The sequence below is a fragment of the Pinus tabuliformis genome, chromosome 1_2 (genome assembly GCF_031772625.1).
Source record: "Pinus tabuliformis cultivar Carrire ecotype Pingquan chromosome 1_2, CPIR1, whole genome shotgun sequence".
Classification (NCBI taxonomy): domain Eukaryota; kingdom Viridiplantae; phylum Streptophyta; class Pinopsida; order Pinales; family Pinaceae; genus Pinus; species Pinus tabuliformis.
Genome location: NC_142298.1, coordinates 1136554550 through 1136574593, shown reverse-complemented (window position 1 = coordinate 1136574593; position 20044 = coordinate 1136554550). Strand labels below are relative to the sequence as shown.

The following is a 20044-nucleotide window of genomic DNA, read 5'->3' as shown; positions in this document are numbered from 1 at the left end:
CTTGCCAATAAAGTGACAACAAAACTGCTCTGAAATCCGGAAGATTTCGGAGTTTCTTGTCTCGCTCAGCAAACAGCAAACAGGGTCCTCCAATACAGTGAACGAACTAAATTTATCACCTCTTTTCATGCTTTTTTAATTTATTCTTCGAATTATGGAAGCAACAAGTTCTTGCCAATTTCGTGTGGTTTGGTTGCCCCGAATCTTTTCTTTTTCGAGTCAAGATATCGTGGATGACAACTGGCATCGTTTAATAGCATCTTCAATGTTACCGCACATGACCCGTTTTTGTCGAGAAATTTCTTTGTAAAAAACCTAAAGAAAACCAATTCGTTGAAGTGAGCGGGAAAGTAGGGGGCAATTTCATTTGAAGTTGTCTAGAATTTGAACATTTCACCACCGACTACCTTTCATGTCGCTGACTTAGATTTTGGTTATATGTAAATGTAGTTAATGTAAATTGGATAATTTATTTGTTATTTTACTTGGATGTAAACAAGTGGTGCATTGCAATTATAATTTATATTTGTCAACTTTAGATAAATTACAAGTGGTTAATAGGTCAATGGAATCCGGTAACTTAGTCTGTCTCTCACTCAAGTTAAAATTTATGGGAAAATTGTATAAAAAATTATAACCTAAATTTGTTAATGTTAGTTAAATTAAAAGTGGTTAATAGGTCAATGGAATCCTATAGTCTTGTTTTGGGAGGAACTAATAAATTGAAATGTGAAGTGGATAAATCAATTGATTGCTCTGCACTTGCACTTGCATAAATTTTGGTGGGTAGTAACCAGAATACATATTTATAGTTTTACTCCTATATAAGCCTTGAGAAAACATATATAATGGTGAGAAATAAATCTTGGTAAATATATTTATTTATATCATATTCCTATAGATTTTGTATGCAAAAGCTTGCTTAAAATATGGTAGGAAGATGGTAAATACATTATTTACTTGCCTCAAAGTTTAAGAATACAAAATCATCACACATGAATATTGCAACCATATCCATAAATTATGGAATAAAATATGTGAGGTTGTTATCTACATGGCATAATCTTAGACAAAGGATGCAATAAGACCTTCAAGTCATGGTCCAATCAAATGTTTGGAAAATAGTTTTTTTAATCACATTGAAAATTAAGTACTTATTTATAAGTTGCATTAGCCCATGCTAAACTAATAATGGTCAAAAACTTATTTAAATTATAGCGAGAAGTAACTACAAAAACTTGTTTAAATTATAATGGGAAATAATTGATGGTAACAAATTTATTTACCTAGGTACGGACTATTTTAAATTTGGATGGTTTTCTTGCAAAGCTTAAGAATAAAAAATGGGTGTAGTTTAACTTATCCATAAAATGATCTTTTTCAGGGTATTTTTTTATTAATTTTAACCAAAATCCTACAAAGATCTTTAAATGTTTGAGTTTAGGTTGTTTAATCTAGGAATTCAAGTGCCCTTGGTGTTTTTCATGGTGTTGAATCCATTTATGCATTCAAAAATATATTTTAAATTACACATATTTAAAAAGCATGCTTGAATATAGCAACAATATCTATAAATTATGAAATTAAATATGTGAGGCAATTATCCACGTGGAATTATAGTGTGTTGAGGCTACAATATGAAAAGTTATGGTCCAATAAAATATTTGAAAATTAGTTTTTTTTTAACAATATTGAAAAAATATTTATTTTTCAAAGTTAAACATTATAAATTTCAATGTTCAATGTTAAAGTAACAATATCAATGGGTAAATTGATGCCTTAACAAGGACTAATGAGGAGAGTAGTAGTCATGTGACCAAATGTGGTCATGTCATCAAATATGGAATTGGGACTTCTTCTCCTTCTTATTTTATGTGGCGGTCATGTCATCAAATATGGAATTGGGACTTCTTCTCCTTCTTATTTTATGTGGTTCACAGTGCTCGAAAATTGGTGACCATTATGTCCACAAAATTCCTCGGAAATTGGTGACCGTTGTGTCCACAAAATATGTGTACCAGGCATATCTAAGTAGATCGATGACCATTACATCCACAAAATAATTGTACCAAGAATATTGAGGTAGATTAAACAATTCCTCACAATTGGGAAAACAACTCCCTTGGTAAATGAAAGACCCCTATTCTAGTCAAAATACATTTTGGCTTGGAAGTGGAATGCTCCTGCATCATTAAGACTCCACCGAGCCCTTCCTTGTAGGGATCTGTACATACCACAAAATCTTTGTCTGCATATACAATCCTCAACATAAGGGCATTAGTGAGCAATTGTTTCAACTGCTTGAAGTTCGTTGCACATTCAGTTGTCCACTCAAACTTATTTCCTTTCCTTTGCAATAATGTAATGGGGTGGCCTATCTTGGAGAAGTTCCTAAAGAACCTCCTATAGTATCCTGCCAATTCCATGAATGCTCTGACCTCATTTATGTTCTTCGGTATTGGCAATTCCATTATGGCCTTGATATTTTTCGGATCAATTGATATTCCCTCCTTGGAGACAGTGTGCCACAACTAATGTATCTGTGATTGGAAAATTTCACATTTGCTAAGCTTCGTGTAAAGGTTGCGTTCTCTCAACCACTGTAACACTGCAACCAAGGGTTTTCCATGCTCTTCTTCAATTCTTGAGTACACCAATATGTCATCAAGAAAAACAATGACAAATATATCTAAATAAGGACACAATACATTATTCACTAGACAAATGAAAACGACAATGGAATTTCTAAGCCCAAAGAGTACCACCACAAACTCGTAGTGCATGTACCTTGTCCAGAAAGCAATTTTGTGAATATCTTCTTCTTTGATACATACTTGATGATATCCTGACCTCAAATCGATATTGAAGAAGATTGTTGCTCTCCTTCACTGATTGACTAAATCATCAATCCATGCCACCGAATACTAGTTCTAAATGGTTAATTTATTCAATTGAATGTATTTGAGTCGAAGCATATTGTCATTTTTCTTCATGAATAACACTGGAGCTCCCCACAGTGACACACTTGGTCGTATGTAACCTTTATGAAGCATCTCTTTTAGTTATATTTTTAATTCAACTAGCTCTAATGTACTCATTCGGTATGGTGCTTCAGACACGAATGTTTCTCTAGGCACTGATCCAATATAGAAATTGAATTCCCTATGAGGAGGTAAACCCATTATGTTTGCTATAAACACATCCTCGTATTGTCGCAACATTGGATATTTCTTTATTATTTCTATTTCTTCTTACCCAACATTGTCACTAGTTTCATTATCATTGGATACATGCACATCAAATAATTTATACCCTTTCCATAAATTGCATTTAGCCTACATTTCTATGATCAATCTCACTGAAATTGGCTTTCACTTACCTTGTAAAATTTTCCTTTTTCTTGCATCATCCAGGCATTCAATTTCTTTTTCAAAGCAATTGACCTTTGTTTTGTGCATATACAACCAATTCATACCCAATAACAAGTTGCATGCACCCAATGGCAACAAATTTAAATGTGTTATTGTGGACATGTCGTTGATCTCAAATGCACATTATTTATCTTTATTCATGTTGTCAATTGAAAAAAATGTGGCTCTATGTGCAATTCTTTAGTCAATTTGCATTTTTCCACTACCTTCGGATTTACATAGTTGTAATTAGAACCGGGGTCAACAAAAATGGAAATGAATTCATTAAATAGCTTACCTTCCATCTCAATGATGGATGTTTGGTGGTATTCCTAGTGATTTCCCATGACTACATAAATTCAATGTTTTAGGTTCCAGCAATTCAGTTCGGTCTTTGAATGTCATAGGAAGCCCACGATCTCTGGATCTTGGCCTTCTCATCTTTAAGTTATGGCACATATCTCAAAAATTCTATCATCTGTCATTTGTCTCATCTTAAGTTTGTAAAATTATTTTGCTTTGTTGTCGTAGTATTCCTCTGATAAATAATGACTTATGAAGAGCCTTTCAAATTCACACCAAGTCAACTCCTTCCCACCATTGTTTTCTTTTCCTTTCAAGCTATAGGTGCCAATCTTGGCTTGCATGTTTTCAGAATAATCACGGATTCTGAATAATTTCTTCATGCTAAATAGCCAAGCTTTTGCATCTTTCAATTTCTTCATATCTCCATCAAATGTGGGTGGCTTGTCTTTCTCTGAAATTCCTTAGGAATACAGTTCTTTCCTCTTTTCCTTTGAAGGTGATGATGGGAATGATGATGGTGCCTCTTAGTGGTGGATTTGGAATATCTACCAGAATGATGCACATAAGTGCTAGTTCTACCTTTTGGGGTACTCAATGGTGCATTTCCTTCACGGTGTCTTCACTCTCCCGCCTGTGCCTCTTCCTGGACTTGTTACCATCTACTCCATTTGTTTTCTCTTCTAATTCCCAAAGGTTTTTCATGTCACTATGACTAGTTACCAACTCATATTGCCTTTGGATATGTAAGTTTGAGAGACTTTGTAAGATGACTGCATTTATCTCAGCGTGCCTCTCCTGAGCTATTAATATATTTTCATTATCTACCTTGAAGCTTATAACCTCATACCTTAGGCTTCTCAAGGTATCCATCCAATTAGGAGAGTCTCCCCTCCCCCTTGGCCAACTGATGTTTCTTCTCCATTTGTCTTGACCTCTTCATTTCCATTTTGGGACTAATTAGAGCTATATTGCACCATTTTGGTCCTCATTCTTGTGTCTTTTATTGTCTTATGTTTCTTGTGACGTTTTATCATTCACACACAATTGTTAGACACATAATAATAGAATTAAATATCTAAAAACATGCCCATGATCAAGTTTTTGCAGAGTTGTTATGGAAAACTAGTTGAAACAAACAGCCCATATCAACATACTAATGTCAGTAAATCAACAAATTATTAATATACAGGTTTGCATAGTCCACAAAATATACATTTGTTGACATAGTCATTAGCTCATTAAACCATGGAAACATTTCAAATGTGAGTGCTATGCTAAACTATTAATTCACAGAGCAAGCATAGCAATCATGCAAGAAATCAATCAGTTTAGATTGAATTTTAAAATGTAAAGATTAGTTTAGTTGATTTTCTAAAACAATCATTATGAGACTCATTTACTCTGTTAAATCGGTAAACAAAGTACCACCATATTTGCCCATGATAGAGCCCATCCAGTCCAAGTGTTGAACTTGAATGTTCTCATACCACCTATAAACACCCCACCTTAATCTCGGTGAAAAGTGTTTACCTGTTAATCCAATCACCCTTGTATAGTTAGAGAGATGGGATAATTAAAAAAAAAATTGCTTACAAAACTTGAAATAAATGTCACCATTGTGTTCGTCTCTGCAAGATGTTTCCAGCGTTGTAAAATTTTATCCCGATCTGACATCTGGTTCAAAAGTTATGGCTTTTCAAAGTTCCACTACCCCATCATCCATGTGCCATGTGACATCCACATGGCAGTCCATCCAGCCTCTCATTCATCCACTTGGCATTAGGACGTTAGTTGTCGATCCTTTCATGTGTTGGATTTTCACAACCCTTGCGCTATTTAAATGTGAACACACACACACATATATATATATTAATCAGTGCCCCATTTGTGCCCACCACTTATAGTTATATATACGTATATTTATGCTTAATTGACGGGTCGTCTATTAGTGACAACATTCTCGTTTCTCAGGCTTTGTTACCAAGCCCATTTTACAAGGATTACTCTAGAAATGACCTTCCGGGTTGACCTGTCTCATGGGTTCGTCCCCACACCAATATAATGACATACAAGATCACGTGGGGGCCACCATGTCCCAAGCTTACGTCATCCTACTCGTTTTGAAATGTAGTTTCCATTGAACTACCAGAAATCAACCTCCAGGCTTATGTGCCTTGGTGGGCCTCTCCTTTTGTGCAGCTAACGCTCCTAATTGGTCCACAACTCTCAGTCTTACCTACCAGCTCTCGTGACCTTGCCACTACCACGAAAACCCAGTGATGAGTCAACCCAACACTCCCTTGAGTGTTGCGCATTGTTTCCCCTGGGAGATGGACTTTGGGACAAATATATTCTCGTCCATTGTTGGTAGATTCCATATCCAAGAGGGTCCCACCTTCCACTTTCTAACATCGCGACAAAACTTCTTTACACAAGATTAGTTCTTCCACCAACTAATGCAAGACTTCCACATCATCCCAACCTACTCCACATTACTAGCCCTACCATGTTATCCCAGCCCTCATCATCCCAACCTTTATCATGCACGACTTCTTGTGGCCTTCCAAGAATGAAACCTCTAAATCTTACATCATCCTGAGTTTCCCCTTGGTTGTTGATCTCTCTATCTTGATCTTGGCTACTTGTTACAAGAGTGTTCGCTCTTGATCACAAGTCTAGTCATGAGGACATAAGGGAAGAAACAGTTAACGATAAGGCTCCTTATAAGGACTTATCCTATGCATTGATTCACTCTATAATGAAATGGGTTTGGTCTACAACATGATAAGGAAAATTGTCCTGCACGCACACATGAGTATTCTCACTCGCGACCATGGTGGTTCTGCACGAAAATTGGGTTGTGTAATTCATGTCAAACCTTGTGTGATGAGTTCGGCCATAGCTTGACCATGGTGGTTCTATAAGGGATTGGACCTACGTAGTTTTGACTCTTGCCCTTGGGGTTTTATGAAGCACACATAGGTGATATCCCTCCTGAGCTTATAAGAAGGTTACCATCTTTGGGTCCTTGATGGCAGGGATACGAAACACAGCCTAGGGACTCATCCATCCAAGCCAGGGACTTGTCCATTCAGTGCAAAGACATTTCCATCCAGTCTCTCAAAGCTCTACGATCCCTTGGGCCCTCCAAGTCATACAAGGAACAAACTAATCTCGACTCAGAATTCTACAGGTCTATTTTGAGAAATAAATAAACATAGCAAGCTTATAAAAACAACCAAAAGGCATATGGTGCCATAAAGGCCCCAAGGAGTTCAACATTCATGAATAAACAAAAAAATCCTCCTTTTCAATTGGACTATCAACATGAACCATGTATACAAACACATGATTAACAATTTTACAGGGCCACAAACATTTCAATCTTATGGATGAGAATTCTAAACAAATCATTAACAAAAATAACCAATATATGAATACCCACTAGTAGAGTACCAATCAAGTTGAGCACCATGGCTATAACTAGCGATTCAAGTAGGGATTTACCACGTCATCTCCACACCAAAATAATATACAAAATATGGCACCCAACCTTGGGAGATTCAACCTCAACACATACATAACATAGATGCAACTTTGTGTGAAGTATAGAGTCATAAAATCAAGTCATTCAAGTTCTTGAGGTCATGCCTAATACAATGCATGATTGATATCTATTGGTCTGAGTCCTTGATAAAATGGATGCGTAGACCCCACACCAGGGTATGTGTCACTTAAGACTTGGGAAAGACCCTCATATAAGTTAACAGGTCAATAAGGATAAGGAAATCCTCAATATTACCAGATAAACAGTGTTAATAAGAATTTGCAATCCACATAACCACCACACCATAATAAGGAAGGATTCCCATGTTAACTACTGCTATGACATAACCAATACCTTCACACGCTATACCAACACCCTTAAAACAATAACGCAACATATTTTCCATTCTTGTGTATATTAATCACACAATCATGTCTCATGCATTAATAACACCATTTCAAACCAGAAATACAAGAGTCATCCATTATCATAGAAAATACACGAGGAACATTTATCTTGTAAGTTTTTGGGCAACTGAATCTAGGACTATGACTCTCCACCCAACCATAGATAGTTGCAACCATTTCTCACTTATAGCTATCACCCCTGAGCCAGATTCTAGAGACTAAGGGGTCCTTTTCTCAAGGGTTGAAACACAACCTTCAATTGCACCAAGGACTCTAAATATCTTTCCACCTCCACCCTCCAGCTGAGTTGCAAGCAACAAAATGCACAAGGAGTCTAGAGACTCGTTGTCTCCACCCTTCAAAACTCAACACCGTGGTTCCACCCAATTTGGGGTCTCCAGAACCACAATAAAATCAAACATACAACAAGGAAGCCATTGAGAAATCCTCCATGAAATTTCCTTGGAATAATTCCTCCACTCTAGCCCTTCGAGATTTGTTGAGAATCACCGTCTCCACCCTCTAGCCACTGGGGACTCGGGAGGCAATTTCTTCCCCACTTGGAAGTGATTTCCTCCTGACTTCTAGACAACTAAAATGTTGTCTCCCCGCTCCTCTATGTTCTCTTTGCGTTCTCACTCTTCCACATTGCTTGAACTTGCCTTTCATGCTTCTATTTGAAGTTCAATCCACCTCCGCTCTCCGACTGTGTTTTTTCTCTCTTTTCCATCGCCTTTCCCCACATCTTGAATTCTCCTCTCGATTGTTGTGTTGTCCCTTAGCAGTTCAATTTGCCCTTTCTTTGCGACCTTCAAACAATGGCCCTACTAACACAATCTTGTTAGCAAATGAAAAGTTTGCGACGTCTCCCTTTCTGTTACTAGTGTGTTAAATGTAGTTTTATTGTTTGTAATGGGTGGCCTATACATTCCACGAGCTGTCAGTGTGCCCATTCTTCCATAATTTATTTTTGTTTTCATTGCCTTGTCCAATGTTCCAAAGCAATGATGGCCCTCATCCTTTCTCTTGCAGCTCCATAAATTCTAAAAACACCAAGCCATTAAAAATTTACCAACCAGCCTTCAAGAGTTGTCAAAACAATTTATATTTTCTTGCCTCAAGGAAATTTACACCATCCCAACCAAGCAACCTCCCCATTGTATAAAATTTATCTCCCATTAGTCGACCCATTTTATAAAAATATTTCCATTGCATACATGACTTAAAAAAATTGTGGTTGCCACAAATACATAATCTTATGTTTCTATGTATATATTATTTTTTCTTACTCATCAAACTCATTCATGTAATCTTCATCAATGTCTTGTTTGTAACTAATTTAATGTATATAATGAAATGTAATTTACAGGTTGTGGGTTAAACATTTTAATATTATCAAATTGCATATAGAGTTTTGTATCAACCAATTTTTTATTTATTTTAGAACTAAGCTAACCCTAAGCGAGTGCCACTATAGAAATTGTCAATAGGATTGTATGAGAACTTGATTAAGCCTATCTGCACTTGTCACCCTTAACCCCTTCCGATGAGATTTGAACCTCAAAGTTAATGAGGGCTAAATCCCACAAAAACCAATTAATTTACACCTTACCAGTGTCTATCCAAAAAAATTATGGAAAAAGGAAGTCAAAGTTTGGAACCCTCAATCCTTCTATGAAACTATAAGTTTTGTATAGACCAATCTTATATATAAAATAGAAAAGCCTTAAAATAGTTCCATTTTTATTCTATTACATTATTTGTTGATATAAATGTATAATAGTCAATTCTCCTCACCCCTGAACCAACACAAAAGCATAAGTTTTATATAGACCAATCTTATACTTAATGTTTTGTATAGACCAATCTTATATATGAAATAGAAAAACCTTAAAATAGTTCTATTTTTATTTTATTACATTATTTGTTGATATGAATGTTAATAAATATATAATAATCAATTCTCTTCACCCCTCAACCAACACAAAAACATATGTCATAATTTCTTATTCCATTTCATTTTTATGAACTATATATCATAATTTCTTATTCTTCCATTTCATTTTTATAATGTTCATTAACATCTCTAATAAAAACTTATTTTTATTAAAGTATTTAACTTATTTACATTATTACACTTTTTTCTGTATTCAAGCTTCTGTGATCCATAATGAATTAAGCAAAATCTTTTCGTAGAAATCACATAAGAAAAAATTTTGACCAAAATTTTTTATCATGTAATTTTACCAAAAAAAAATTAAACTTCATTAGAAATTTTACAATTTCCAAAACATTTTTCCCCACCCATTAAACCAAACAAAACATAAATATATTAAACATTACAGCAATTGAACGAAACATAAGTATATTAAACATTACAACACACTCTTTGAAGAAGGGCAACTTGGTCAGAGTCGATAGGTTTACCTGCTTTAAACCAACAGTGCATAAATGAATTTTGGTGAAAGCTTTCGCATTGGAAATTGGGAAATTGTGGAAAGATCTCTAAAATGATCAGATATTCTTTGATTTAACATCAAATTCAAATATGAAGCTTGGCAATATTGAATGATGAAGGCCATGAACGAAAGAATACCGAGTTTGTCTAAAATAAAATCGCATCTGGGATCACTTAAGTTTATATCGATTATAGATTTTGGATTTGAAATGGGGAGGAGTAAGTTCTTGCTCGAGATTTGAAAATATTCATAAATCTGCAATCTCTATAGAGTTGAGGAGGCATTGTCACTCGTTGGCGAAATGCATCGAGCCCATTTGCAACCCAATGAATTCACCTTCGCTAGCGTTCTTCCAGCCTGTGCCAAGCTAGCGTCTCTGCAACTAAGCATGCAGATGCATAGAAAATTATAAGTAGCGGATTTCAGTCTGATCGTGTTGTGGCTAATGCTTTAGTAGACGCTTATGCAAAATGTGGGTTCATAAGAACTGCGCACAATGTGTTTGACAAAATATCCGAACCAGATGTAATCTTTTGGACTGTCACGATAGCGGGATATTCAAAGTCAGGGAATCCAAACGAGTTTCAGAGGCTCTTTCAGATACTCCATAGTGATATATATATGCCTGGACGGCAATGATCACAGGATATGCATATAATCGGTTGCTTGACATGGCTCTGAAACTATTTAATGAAATGCCTCAATGCAATCTAGTGTCATGGAATGCGATGATAGCAGGATTTGCACAGAGTGGCAATGGTGAAGAAGCTGTTCATTCTTTTAGACAAATGCAATTGGCAAATGTGAGGGCTGATTCGAAAACCTTTTCTAGTATTCCCCAAGTGTGAGCTGGCTTGGGAGCTCTGCATCCGGGTATGGAGATTCATGAGAATGTAATTAAATTTGGAATCAGTGTGAGGTCATTGTGGTTAGACATGCATGCCAAATGTGGGAGGATTCAGAGCACCTTTGAACTGTTTAACTAAATGCATCAACCAGACGTTGTAGCATGGACGGCATTGATTGCGGGGTATGCTCAGAATGGGCAGGGAACAGAGCGGAGGCCCTGACACATTTTCAAGATATGCAATTGGCAGGGGTTAGCCCAGATTCAACAACTTTTGCCAGTATTATCTCTGTATGTGCCAACTTAGCAGCTTTAAAACAGGGCTTTGGGATACACGTGCAATTAGTCAGAGATGGAATTTTCAATCTGATATAGCTGTGATAAATGCCTTGATAGACTTGTGCAAAACATGGGAACAAGACGTTGTATCATTGACGACATTGATTGCAGGGTATGCTCAGAATGGGCAGGGAAGGCAGCTGAGGCCCTGAGACATTTTCAAGATATGCAACATTTTCAAGATATGCAATTGGGAGGGGTTAGGCCAGATTCAAGAACTTTTTCCAGTATTACCTCTGTATGTGCCAACTTAGCAGCTTTATAACAGGGCTTTGGGATACATGAACAATTAGTCAGAGATGGATTTTTCAATCTGATATAGCTGTGATAAATGCCTTGATAAAGTTGTGCAAAACATGGGAGCATGCATAAGACGTGAATTATTTGCCGTGGGCTATCGGTTAGACTTTTTGGAGGGTTTTTCAGTATCTTTTTCGGTCAAAATTGATTACAATTTGGCAGAATCACAAATTACAAGTTTGAGCCGTAAACTCTAAACTCTCCACAATTCAGGTGTCCAGGGGTTTTTAAGGGTGCCAAATTCATATACGCGATCAGAAACCCAATTTAAAACCCAAAAAAAAATAAAGATTTGACAAAAACAGTTTATCAGATTCGAACCAAAATCTCCCCCAAAAAAATCTCATAGTTAGACAACACCAAATTATTTCACAAAATGCATAAAAGGCCCCATGGATAACAACGATAAAAGGTCTCATGGATAACGATTGAAGGATATGCTTTGCTCAGCTGTGGAAATGAAGCCCTCAAACTCTTTGAACAAATGAAACTCTCTAGGACGAGACCAGCCCATGTTATGTTGGTTTGTATTTTCTCTGCATGGTTACATGCAGCAATCGTGAATGAGGGCTGTCAGTACATCAACTGTATGAGAATACATTACAATATCACACCTGCAGTGAAGAACTATAGCTGTGTGGTTGACCTTGGCCGTGCAGCCTATACTGTATGAGAATACATTACAATATCACACCTGCAGTGGAGAACTACAGCTGTGTGGTTGACCTTGGCCGTGCAGCCTATATAGACAAAGCACCAGACTTTATCAAGAAAATGCCAATAAAAGCTGATGCCTTTGTATGGATTTGTTTCTTGGTGCCTGTAGAGCACAAAAATCTAGAGATAGGAGAGTATATGGCAAAACACTCGAGTTTGTCAAACAGCCAAGGGAGAGCAGACCGACAAGTCGAGTTTGGAGGTTTGTCAAGCATCCAAAGGAATCTGAGCGCTTCTGCAACTCAAAGCAGACATACTATTGAAAACCTTTCACGGCCTTTTGAGAAGATGCTGCTCGTCACCAAACAATATCCAGAGTTCAATTACGAGTCAGAAATGCCATATATCAATCCAATAAATTAAAACTAAGGCTAAAGGAAGAATCAGAGTTCTCACCCATTATAGCTGTTTCTATGTCAAAACGGGTTATGCCTCTAACATTAAAAGGAGCCACCCTCCACTCTTTAATAGTGCTGGAGTCGTATCGCGGCTTCTTCTGACCAGTTTGACGGTGGCTTGTTTTCTTCTCTTCGAGCGCCAGCAGGGATCCACCATATACTCCATTTTCGCCCCTCTTACAGCAGAGCATGCTCAAGACTCTATTATACAGTCCAGTTTTGCGCTGCGTCCTCCGAAGTTTTGATGGTTGAACGCCATAGGATACGAGAATGATAGTTGTCTTAAATTCCACCATCAACAGGATCTCCTTCAAACACCAATTTGATTGGGCATATCTTGGAGAGAAAATTGCCAAACACCACCTTGATTCGGCATATCGTGGAGAGAAAATTGCAATATGGGCGGAGGTCGTTTCAATAGCGCATTCCATTTGAGAAGTTAAAGCGATCTCCCTCTTACAATTCCTGCCGGTCCAAGAATAATCGCAATCAGTGTTTGCAAAGATGATCCGAGATCTAGGTGGCCAATGTTTTCTTGCAATCAGGGCCACGGTGGTCAATGAAGACATCATACACAACAATTGTTGTTAGCGTACGAGGTGGATGCAGAGGAGGAGGAGGATCCGAGGATGCCATACCGCCACAGATTGGAATTACACGATCGTCTGGTGGATGCAGAGGTGGACGATCGAAGAATGCCATACTGCCACAGATTTGGAATTACACGATGGGCTGGTTGATCAAGGAACAATTGCAAAGTGGCTAGCAGCAGGATGACCCGACCCCAAGTTACCACTAGCACACTCGGCCTTCGCTGCGCTATGTCTCTCTCAATATTGGCCAATAAAGTGACAACAAAACTGCTCTGAAATCCGGTAGATTTCGGACTTTGTGTCTCGCTCTGCAAACAGGGTCCTCCAGTAGAGTGAACGAACTAAATTTATCACCTCTATTTTTCATATATTTTTTTTGATTTATTATTCGAACTATGGCAGCAACAAGTTCCTGGCAATTTTATGTGGTTTGGTTGGCACGAATCGATATCGTGGATGACAAGTGGCATGGTTTAATAGCATCTTAATGTTACAGTTGTTATCCGGACAAAGAATTCAGAAAGACCAACGCACATGACGCGTTTTTCTCGAGAAATTTCTTTCTAAAAAGGCTCACGAAAACCAATTCGTTGAAGTGAGCGGGAAAGTGGTTAGCAATTTCATTTAAAGGGAGTTGTCTATAACTCGATTTTTTGAAAGTTTTTTCGGCGGGTTTTTTCGGTCGAAATCCGGCAGGAATTTATTGGAATCGCAAGTTTGATAGCTAGTTTCTGCACAATGAAAGCGTCCCAGGGGTTTTTCAGGGTGCTGAATCCAAATATGCAGTTAAAAAACCATTTTAACTGCAACAAATCAAGATTTAACCTCAATTTCTTCCGTCGGATTCCGTCACCCGGAATCTCCAAAAAGTTGCATTATAGACAACTCCCATTTAAAGTCGTCTAGCATTTGAACGTTTCACCGCATACCACTTTTCAAATCGCTGACTTGCGACAACATAACTAGCATACCCTGAAGCAGGGGAAGGGAACACCTAAGATGAAAGAGGTTAGATTTTGTTTATATCTAAATGGGTTTAGATTGTGGTTATATGTAAATGTATTTAGTGTATTTTGGAAGGAAATTTGGTACTTGTAAATTTATTTCTATGTAAACAAGTGTAATTTAGTGCGTTTTAATGGGAAAATTGCATTAAAAATTGCACTTGTCTAACGCGACTTTTTGAAAGCCTTTTCAGCGGGTTTTTCCGGTCGAAATCTGGCAGGAATTTATTGGAATCGCAAGTTTGATAACTAGTTTCTGCACAATGAAAGCGTCCCAGGGGTTTTCGAGGGTGCTGAATCCAAATATGCAGTTAAAAAACCATTTTAACTGCAACAAATCAAGATTTAATCTCAATTTCTTCCGCCGGATTCCGTCACCGGAATCTCCAAAAAGTCGCATTATAGACAACTCCTTAAAAATTATAATTTATTTTGCCAATCTAATGAAAGTAAAAATGAAAATTGCATAAAAAATTATAACTTATATTTGTCAATCTTAGTTTGGCTTACTTACACTTGCACTTACATAAAATAACGGTGAAAAAGAACTCTTGGTAAATATATTTATTTACATCATATTCTTATAGATTTTGTATGCACATCATATTTCTATAGAGTTTGTATGCAAAGAATTGTTTAAATTATGGTAGGAAGATGGTAAATATGTTATTTACTTTCCCCAAAGTTTAAGAATAAAAAATCATCACACATGAATATTGCAACTATATCCATAAATTATGACATAAAATATGTGAGGTTGTTATTTACATGGCATACTCTTACGTAAAGGTTGCAATAAGACATTCAAGTTTTGGTCCAATCAAATGTTTGGAAAATAGAATTTTTAATCATATTGAAAATTAAATATTTATTTATAAGTTACATTGGTCCATGCTAAACTAATAATGGTCAAAAACTTATTTAAATTATAGTTAGAAGTAACTACAAAGACTTGTTTAAATTATAATGGGAAGTAATTGATGGTAAAAAAAATATTTACCTAGGTACTTAGTATTTTAAATATTTTAAATTTGGATGGTTTTCTTGCAAAGCTTAAGAATAAAAAATGCGTGTAGTTTAAATTAATAAAATGATCTTTTTTTTCAGGGTATTTTTTCTATTAATTTTAACGAAAATCCTACAAAGATCTTTATTTAAATGCATCAGTTATGTTGTTTAATCTAAAAATTCAATTGCCCTTGGTGTTTTTCATGGCTTTGAATCTATTTATGTGCATTCAAAAATATATTTTAAATTACACATATATTTTAAAATCATGCATGAATATAGCAATGATATTAGTAAATTATGAGATTAATTAAATATGTGAGGCGATTATCCACATGGAATTATAGTATGTTGAGGCTACAATAAGATAAGTTATCCAGTAAAATATTTGAAAAATAGTTTTTTTAACAATATCAAAAAAAATAATTCAAAGTTAAACATCATAAATTTCAATGTTCAATGTTAAAATAACAATATCAATGGGTAAATTGATTGCTAGAGTCTTGCCTTGGGAGGGACTAATGAGGAGAGTAGTAGTCATGTGACAAAATGTGGTTATGTCATCAAATATGTAATTGGACTATGTCCACAAAATATTTGTACCATGCATATCTAGGTAGATCGGTGACCACTACATCCACAAAATAATTGTACCAAACATATTGAAGTAGATCCACCCGAAGGGATCAACTTCCTATCAGCTCAACCACGAAGCTTGACCCTGGTAGTGTCGAGAGAATTGAACCCATGACCTCTCAATATCAAAGGTGCTTTAGTAATGGGGTTTCAACCAAATGAGCTCACTCTAAGAGCTAATATGGAATTGGGACTTGCAAATATCTATTGTAACATTTGTGCAAACTTTAAATCAAACTTAATTTTTTTCCTGGAAGTGTTGATAAATAGTTTAAATAGTTATGCACACCAATAACAATGTGTGTTTGGAAAGATAAACTATGTGTAATCTATGAAGGTAATATATTTATAACATATTAAATATATTACAAACTTGTTTCCCATGTTGAACTTTGAATTTCTTTTATTTTTATTTTAGATTTTGTTGTACTTTACATTTCTATGATACTTATAATACTCAGTATATATCAATCTAATTGTTTCCTCTTGTTTCATTTACATTAAATTTTAACAAACAAAATCTTCATAATTATCGTATCCTACTTTTTTAATAACAAATATTAAGATCAAATTAAATATACATATGTATTCCATAAATTATAAAATTAAATCAACTATTACTTTGATAAGTGTGTCTATTATAGAACGGGGTTTCTAGAATTTAAATTTAATTATCAGTAAGTAATAGATGTATGGCAGGTATTTAAAGGCATTTAACATTTGACATTTACAGAATATCCACAAAATATTTATGCCAATAGGCATTTCTAGTTTAGAATAGGGATTCCAAAATTTTAATTTAATTATAAATAATTATCAGTTGGATGGTAGGGATTTAACTTGCATAAAATATTTTAGAATATTTTTAGTATATAGAAATCAAAGGTTGATATTTATTTCCAAAGTAGTTATGATTTTTTTTGTCATTTTAATTATATTCATTAATTACACCTATAGGCTCTCTACAACCCAGTATGGGGTAGATGTCTAGCGTAAATGTTTAACATTTAACAAATTTAATCTAATGTCAATGTTGACTCTAATTAAAAACCAATATAGAGGTAGATGTGTAAGCATAAATGTTTAACATTTAGCATAAACATTCAGGAGGGTGGAAAACATTATATGCACTTCAAAACATATGTAGAGAGGCATATTTATGAGATTGGAAAACGATTCAAGTTTTTTTTGGACTCCTAGTTTGTCTAGTGGTATTATATGGGTGTGAACTGTGCGCTAGTAGCATCCCTGTTTCAAAATGGAAACAAGTTGAGAAAATCCAAAAATGTTTGATCATGAGCAAGTTCAAAATAAAAAATTGGGTTCCTTATCAGATAATGTTGAGTGAAACAGGGGCAACTCCCATCGAAGCAATTGCTATGGTGTGTCTTATAAGGTATCTAAAAATAATTGAGCAAATGGGAGTAGGTAGATGGCTGAAATTTATCTTCAATGAAGGCATTAGTAAAAGAAAGAAATCATGGATGAGACAAAAAAAAAAATGGAATATTTACCTCAATGCATGTCCCACAAATAGCAAGGAGTTAAAGATTTTTTTAATGGAGAAGTTTTGTAAACCTATATGGAGGAAAGAGTTGGGTAGAAAGAAGAAGTACTACGTTCAGGGATTCAACCTGATTTGTGATTCCCAACAAAAAGAGTTCATTGGAGCTAGCATTTTGTGGAGAGAAAATATGCTTATTGCTCAATTAAGAACTAACTCATATCGACTTCGGTGGTGGAAGAGACCTAAAGAAGCTTAGGAAGAACGGGTGTGCACTTTTTGCACTTTTGGGGCAGTGGAATCGAAAAATAATTTCATTTTGGAATGTGATGCTTTCAGAGACATCGTGGACAATTATGGTATTATGTTAGCATCAATTCCTTGGCATTGTCTTTTTAGTGAGGAGACTGTTAAAAGGTTTGGTCAACTCATCATCAATTTGAGTAAGAAAAGGATTGAATTGCAAAAGGCAAAAAACGGGGAGGTTAGTAGTCCCATAGACTATTTTTAGTTTCGTGGACATTAAAATATTATTCATATATTCATTCATGCATTCATTTAACATTTATACGATGGCTCAATTAAAAAATAATAAAAGGCTAAAGCAATATAGAGCTAAGCATGTGGAGATGTTGTAGTGTAAACATTTAAACCTTGGCTCAATTAATAATAAAAAGTTAAAAGTAATAAAATTCAATTTGTTATATTATAATTTTGTTTTGCAGGTCAGCTTAGCCCCCCCAAATCAAGTTAGAAATTACGCCATATGCATAAATTATGGTATAAAATATCTAAGCCAATTCCACACGGCATTATATTGTGCAAATGTTACAATGAGGCCTTCAATTTATGGTCCAATCAAATGTTTGAAATTTATTTTTCTAATAAAATTGGAAAATAAATATTTATTTTTCAAATTTAAACATTATAATTTGCATTGGTCAATTCTAAACTAATAGTGATCTATATACAAATCAATTATTAGAGTCTTGTCTTGGCAGGGACTAATAATGATTCCATAACCATATTTAAATTTAATTAATAAGCACTAAAAAACTTAAAATAAACTTACAATATAACAAGTTTCTTAACCATGGATATTCACCCTCACTTTACATGGAGAGAGAGGGAGGGGAGAACAAAGACATAAAGAGATAGAGGTAGAGAGACAAACAAGGTAGAGATGGAGAGAGAGGGAGAGATGATAGGAGGGAATATAGAGAGGAGAGGTGAGAGAGAGGGAGACATAGAAAAGGAGTGGGGGAGAGAGGGATGGAGATAGTGACAGAGTTGGAGGGTAGACAGAGAGATGGGGGAGAGAAAGGAAGAGAGAGGACTTGAGAGAGAGAGAGAGGGGTCTTGAGAGAGAGATGTTGAAGTGATAACAATGTAAAAATGATTAGTTATCTAGGTAAATCTATTTTTACTATCAATCAGTTTTATAATGGGAATAAGTTATGTAACTAAGTATCCCATATTAATTGGTCTTGCCCGAGAGGCTTGTAACCAAGGAAAAGCATCTTTGATTAATAAGTTTCCAATCCCTTTCCCCGTGGAGGTTTCCTTGATACACTGTCAAGGTTTTGCCACGTAAAATAACTTGTGTTAATGTCTGATTCAATTTGACATTTTATGCATTTCTTGTCTTGTATGTTTGAATGTCTTTCCTTGTATGTTTGAATGATAAGGCTCAAAAAACCAACAAGTGGTATCAAAGCACCAAAGGAGTCGAGTTAGGGGATTTTACCTGAGCATTGGTCGAAGCTCTGTCACGTTGAGGAATCTGGAGGGTTACTACAGCAATTCTATTGGTCAAAGAAAAATGACAGAGAGTTGGTAGCCATCGGGTAAAGAGCCCAAAGCCTGTGGAGAAAATCACATAAGATAAGTCCCAACAGTGATAGTTGAGAGTGGCAGAGGCAGAGCGTCGCATAGGTAGTGAGCTGAAGAGGGAGTGACGAGAACCGTCGGTGCTTGGAATCTTTGAGCCTGTCTGGAAGTTTAAAAGTGGATATGTGGTGTGCTATGTTCCTTTTTGTTTAAACTACTAATTTTGCGTAGATCCCTGCTGTCGAGAAGAGACCTGAGCATGTTGCCATGGCTGCTACTATGACTGTCACCTGCGATTGTAAAGAGGTTGTTGTTAGTTAAGAAATCTCATGACCTTCACTTTAAGTTGTCGCTGGAGAATGTTGAAGTTTGAAAACACAACGACATAGTCACCACTTCATTTTTATCCAGGGAAGAGGTTGTCGAGTGGGAAAAAGAAAGAGCCATCAGTGAGAGGGGAATGTTGTATTAGCCCACCATCAATTGAATGAACCATGCTACTAGAAACCCCAACCAGACGAGAAAGATGTTGCCACTGTCAAAGGGAAAGGAGGACGCAGAGTAATTTGTTTTTTTAGCAACAGAAAATTGAATTTTTTTTAGCGCTGGTGAATTTGTAGAAAAATAAAAGGAATAGGGTTTGAAGATTCTGGAAAACAACTGGCAATCTCAATTTATTTTTTTAACCTATGGAGTAAGGTTTAAAGAATTTGTTGAGTAGGGTTTAAAGAATTGTATT

General features: G+C 35.7%; 1 protein-coding gene across 1 annotated transcript; it reads left to right on the top strand.

Moving 5' to 3' along the window:
- Positions 1-10764: 10764 nt before the first annotated feature.
- On the top strand, positions 10765-12695 carry LOC149210174 (pentatricopeptide repeat-containing protein At3g28660-like). The gene is made up of 4 exons (XM_089398896.1): positions 10765-10973; positions 11287-11427; positions 11638-11715; positions 12275-12695. The coding sequence occupies exons 1-4, from the start codon at positions 10765-10767 to the stop codon at positions 12693-12695; spliced, it is 849 nt and encodes a 282-aa protein (XP_089255022.1).
- Positions 12696-20044: the final 7349 nt, after the last annotated feature.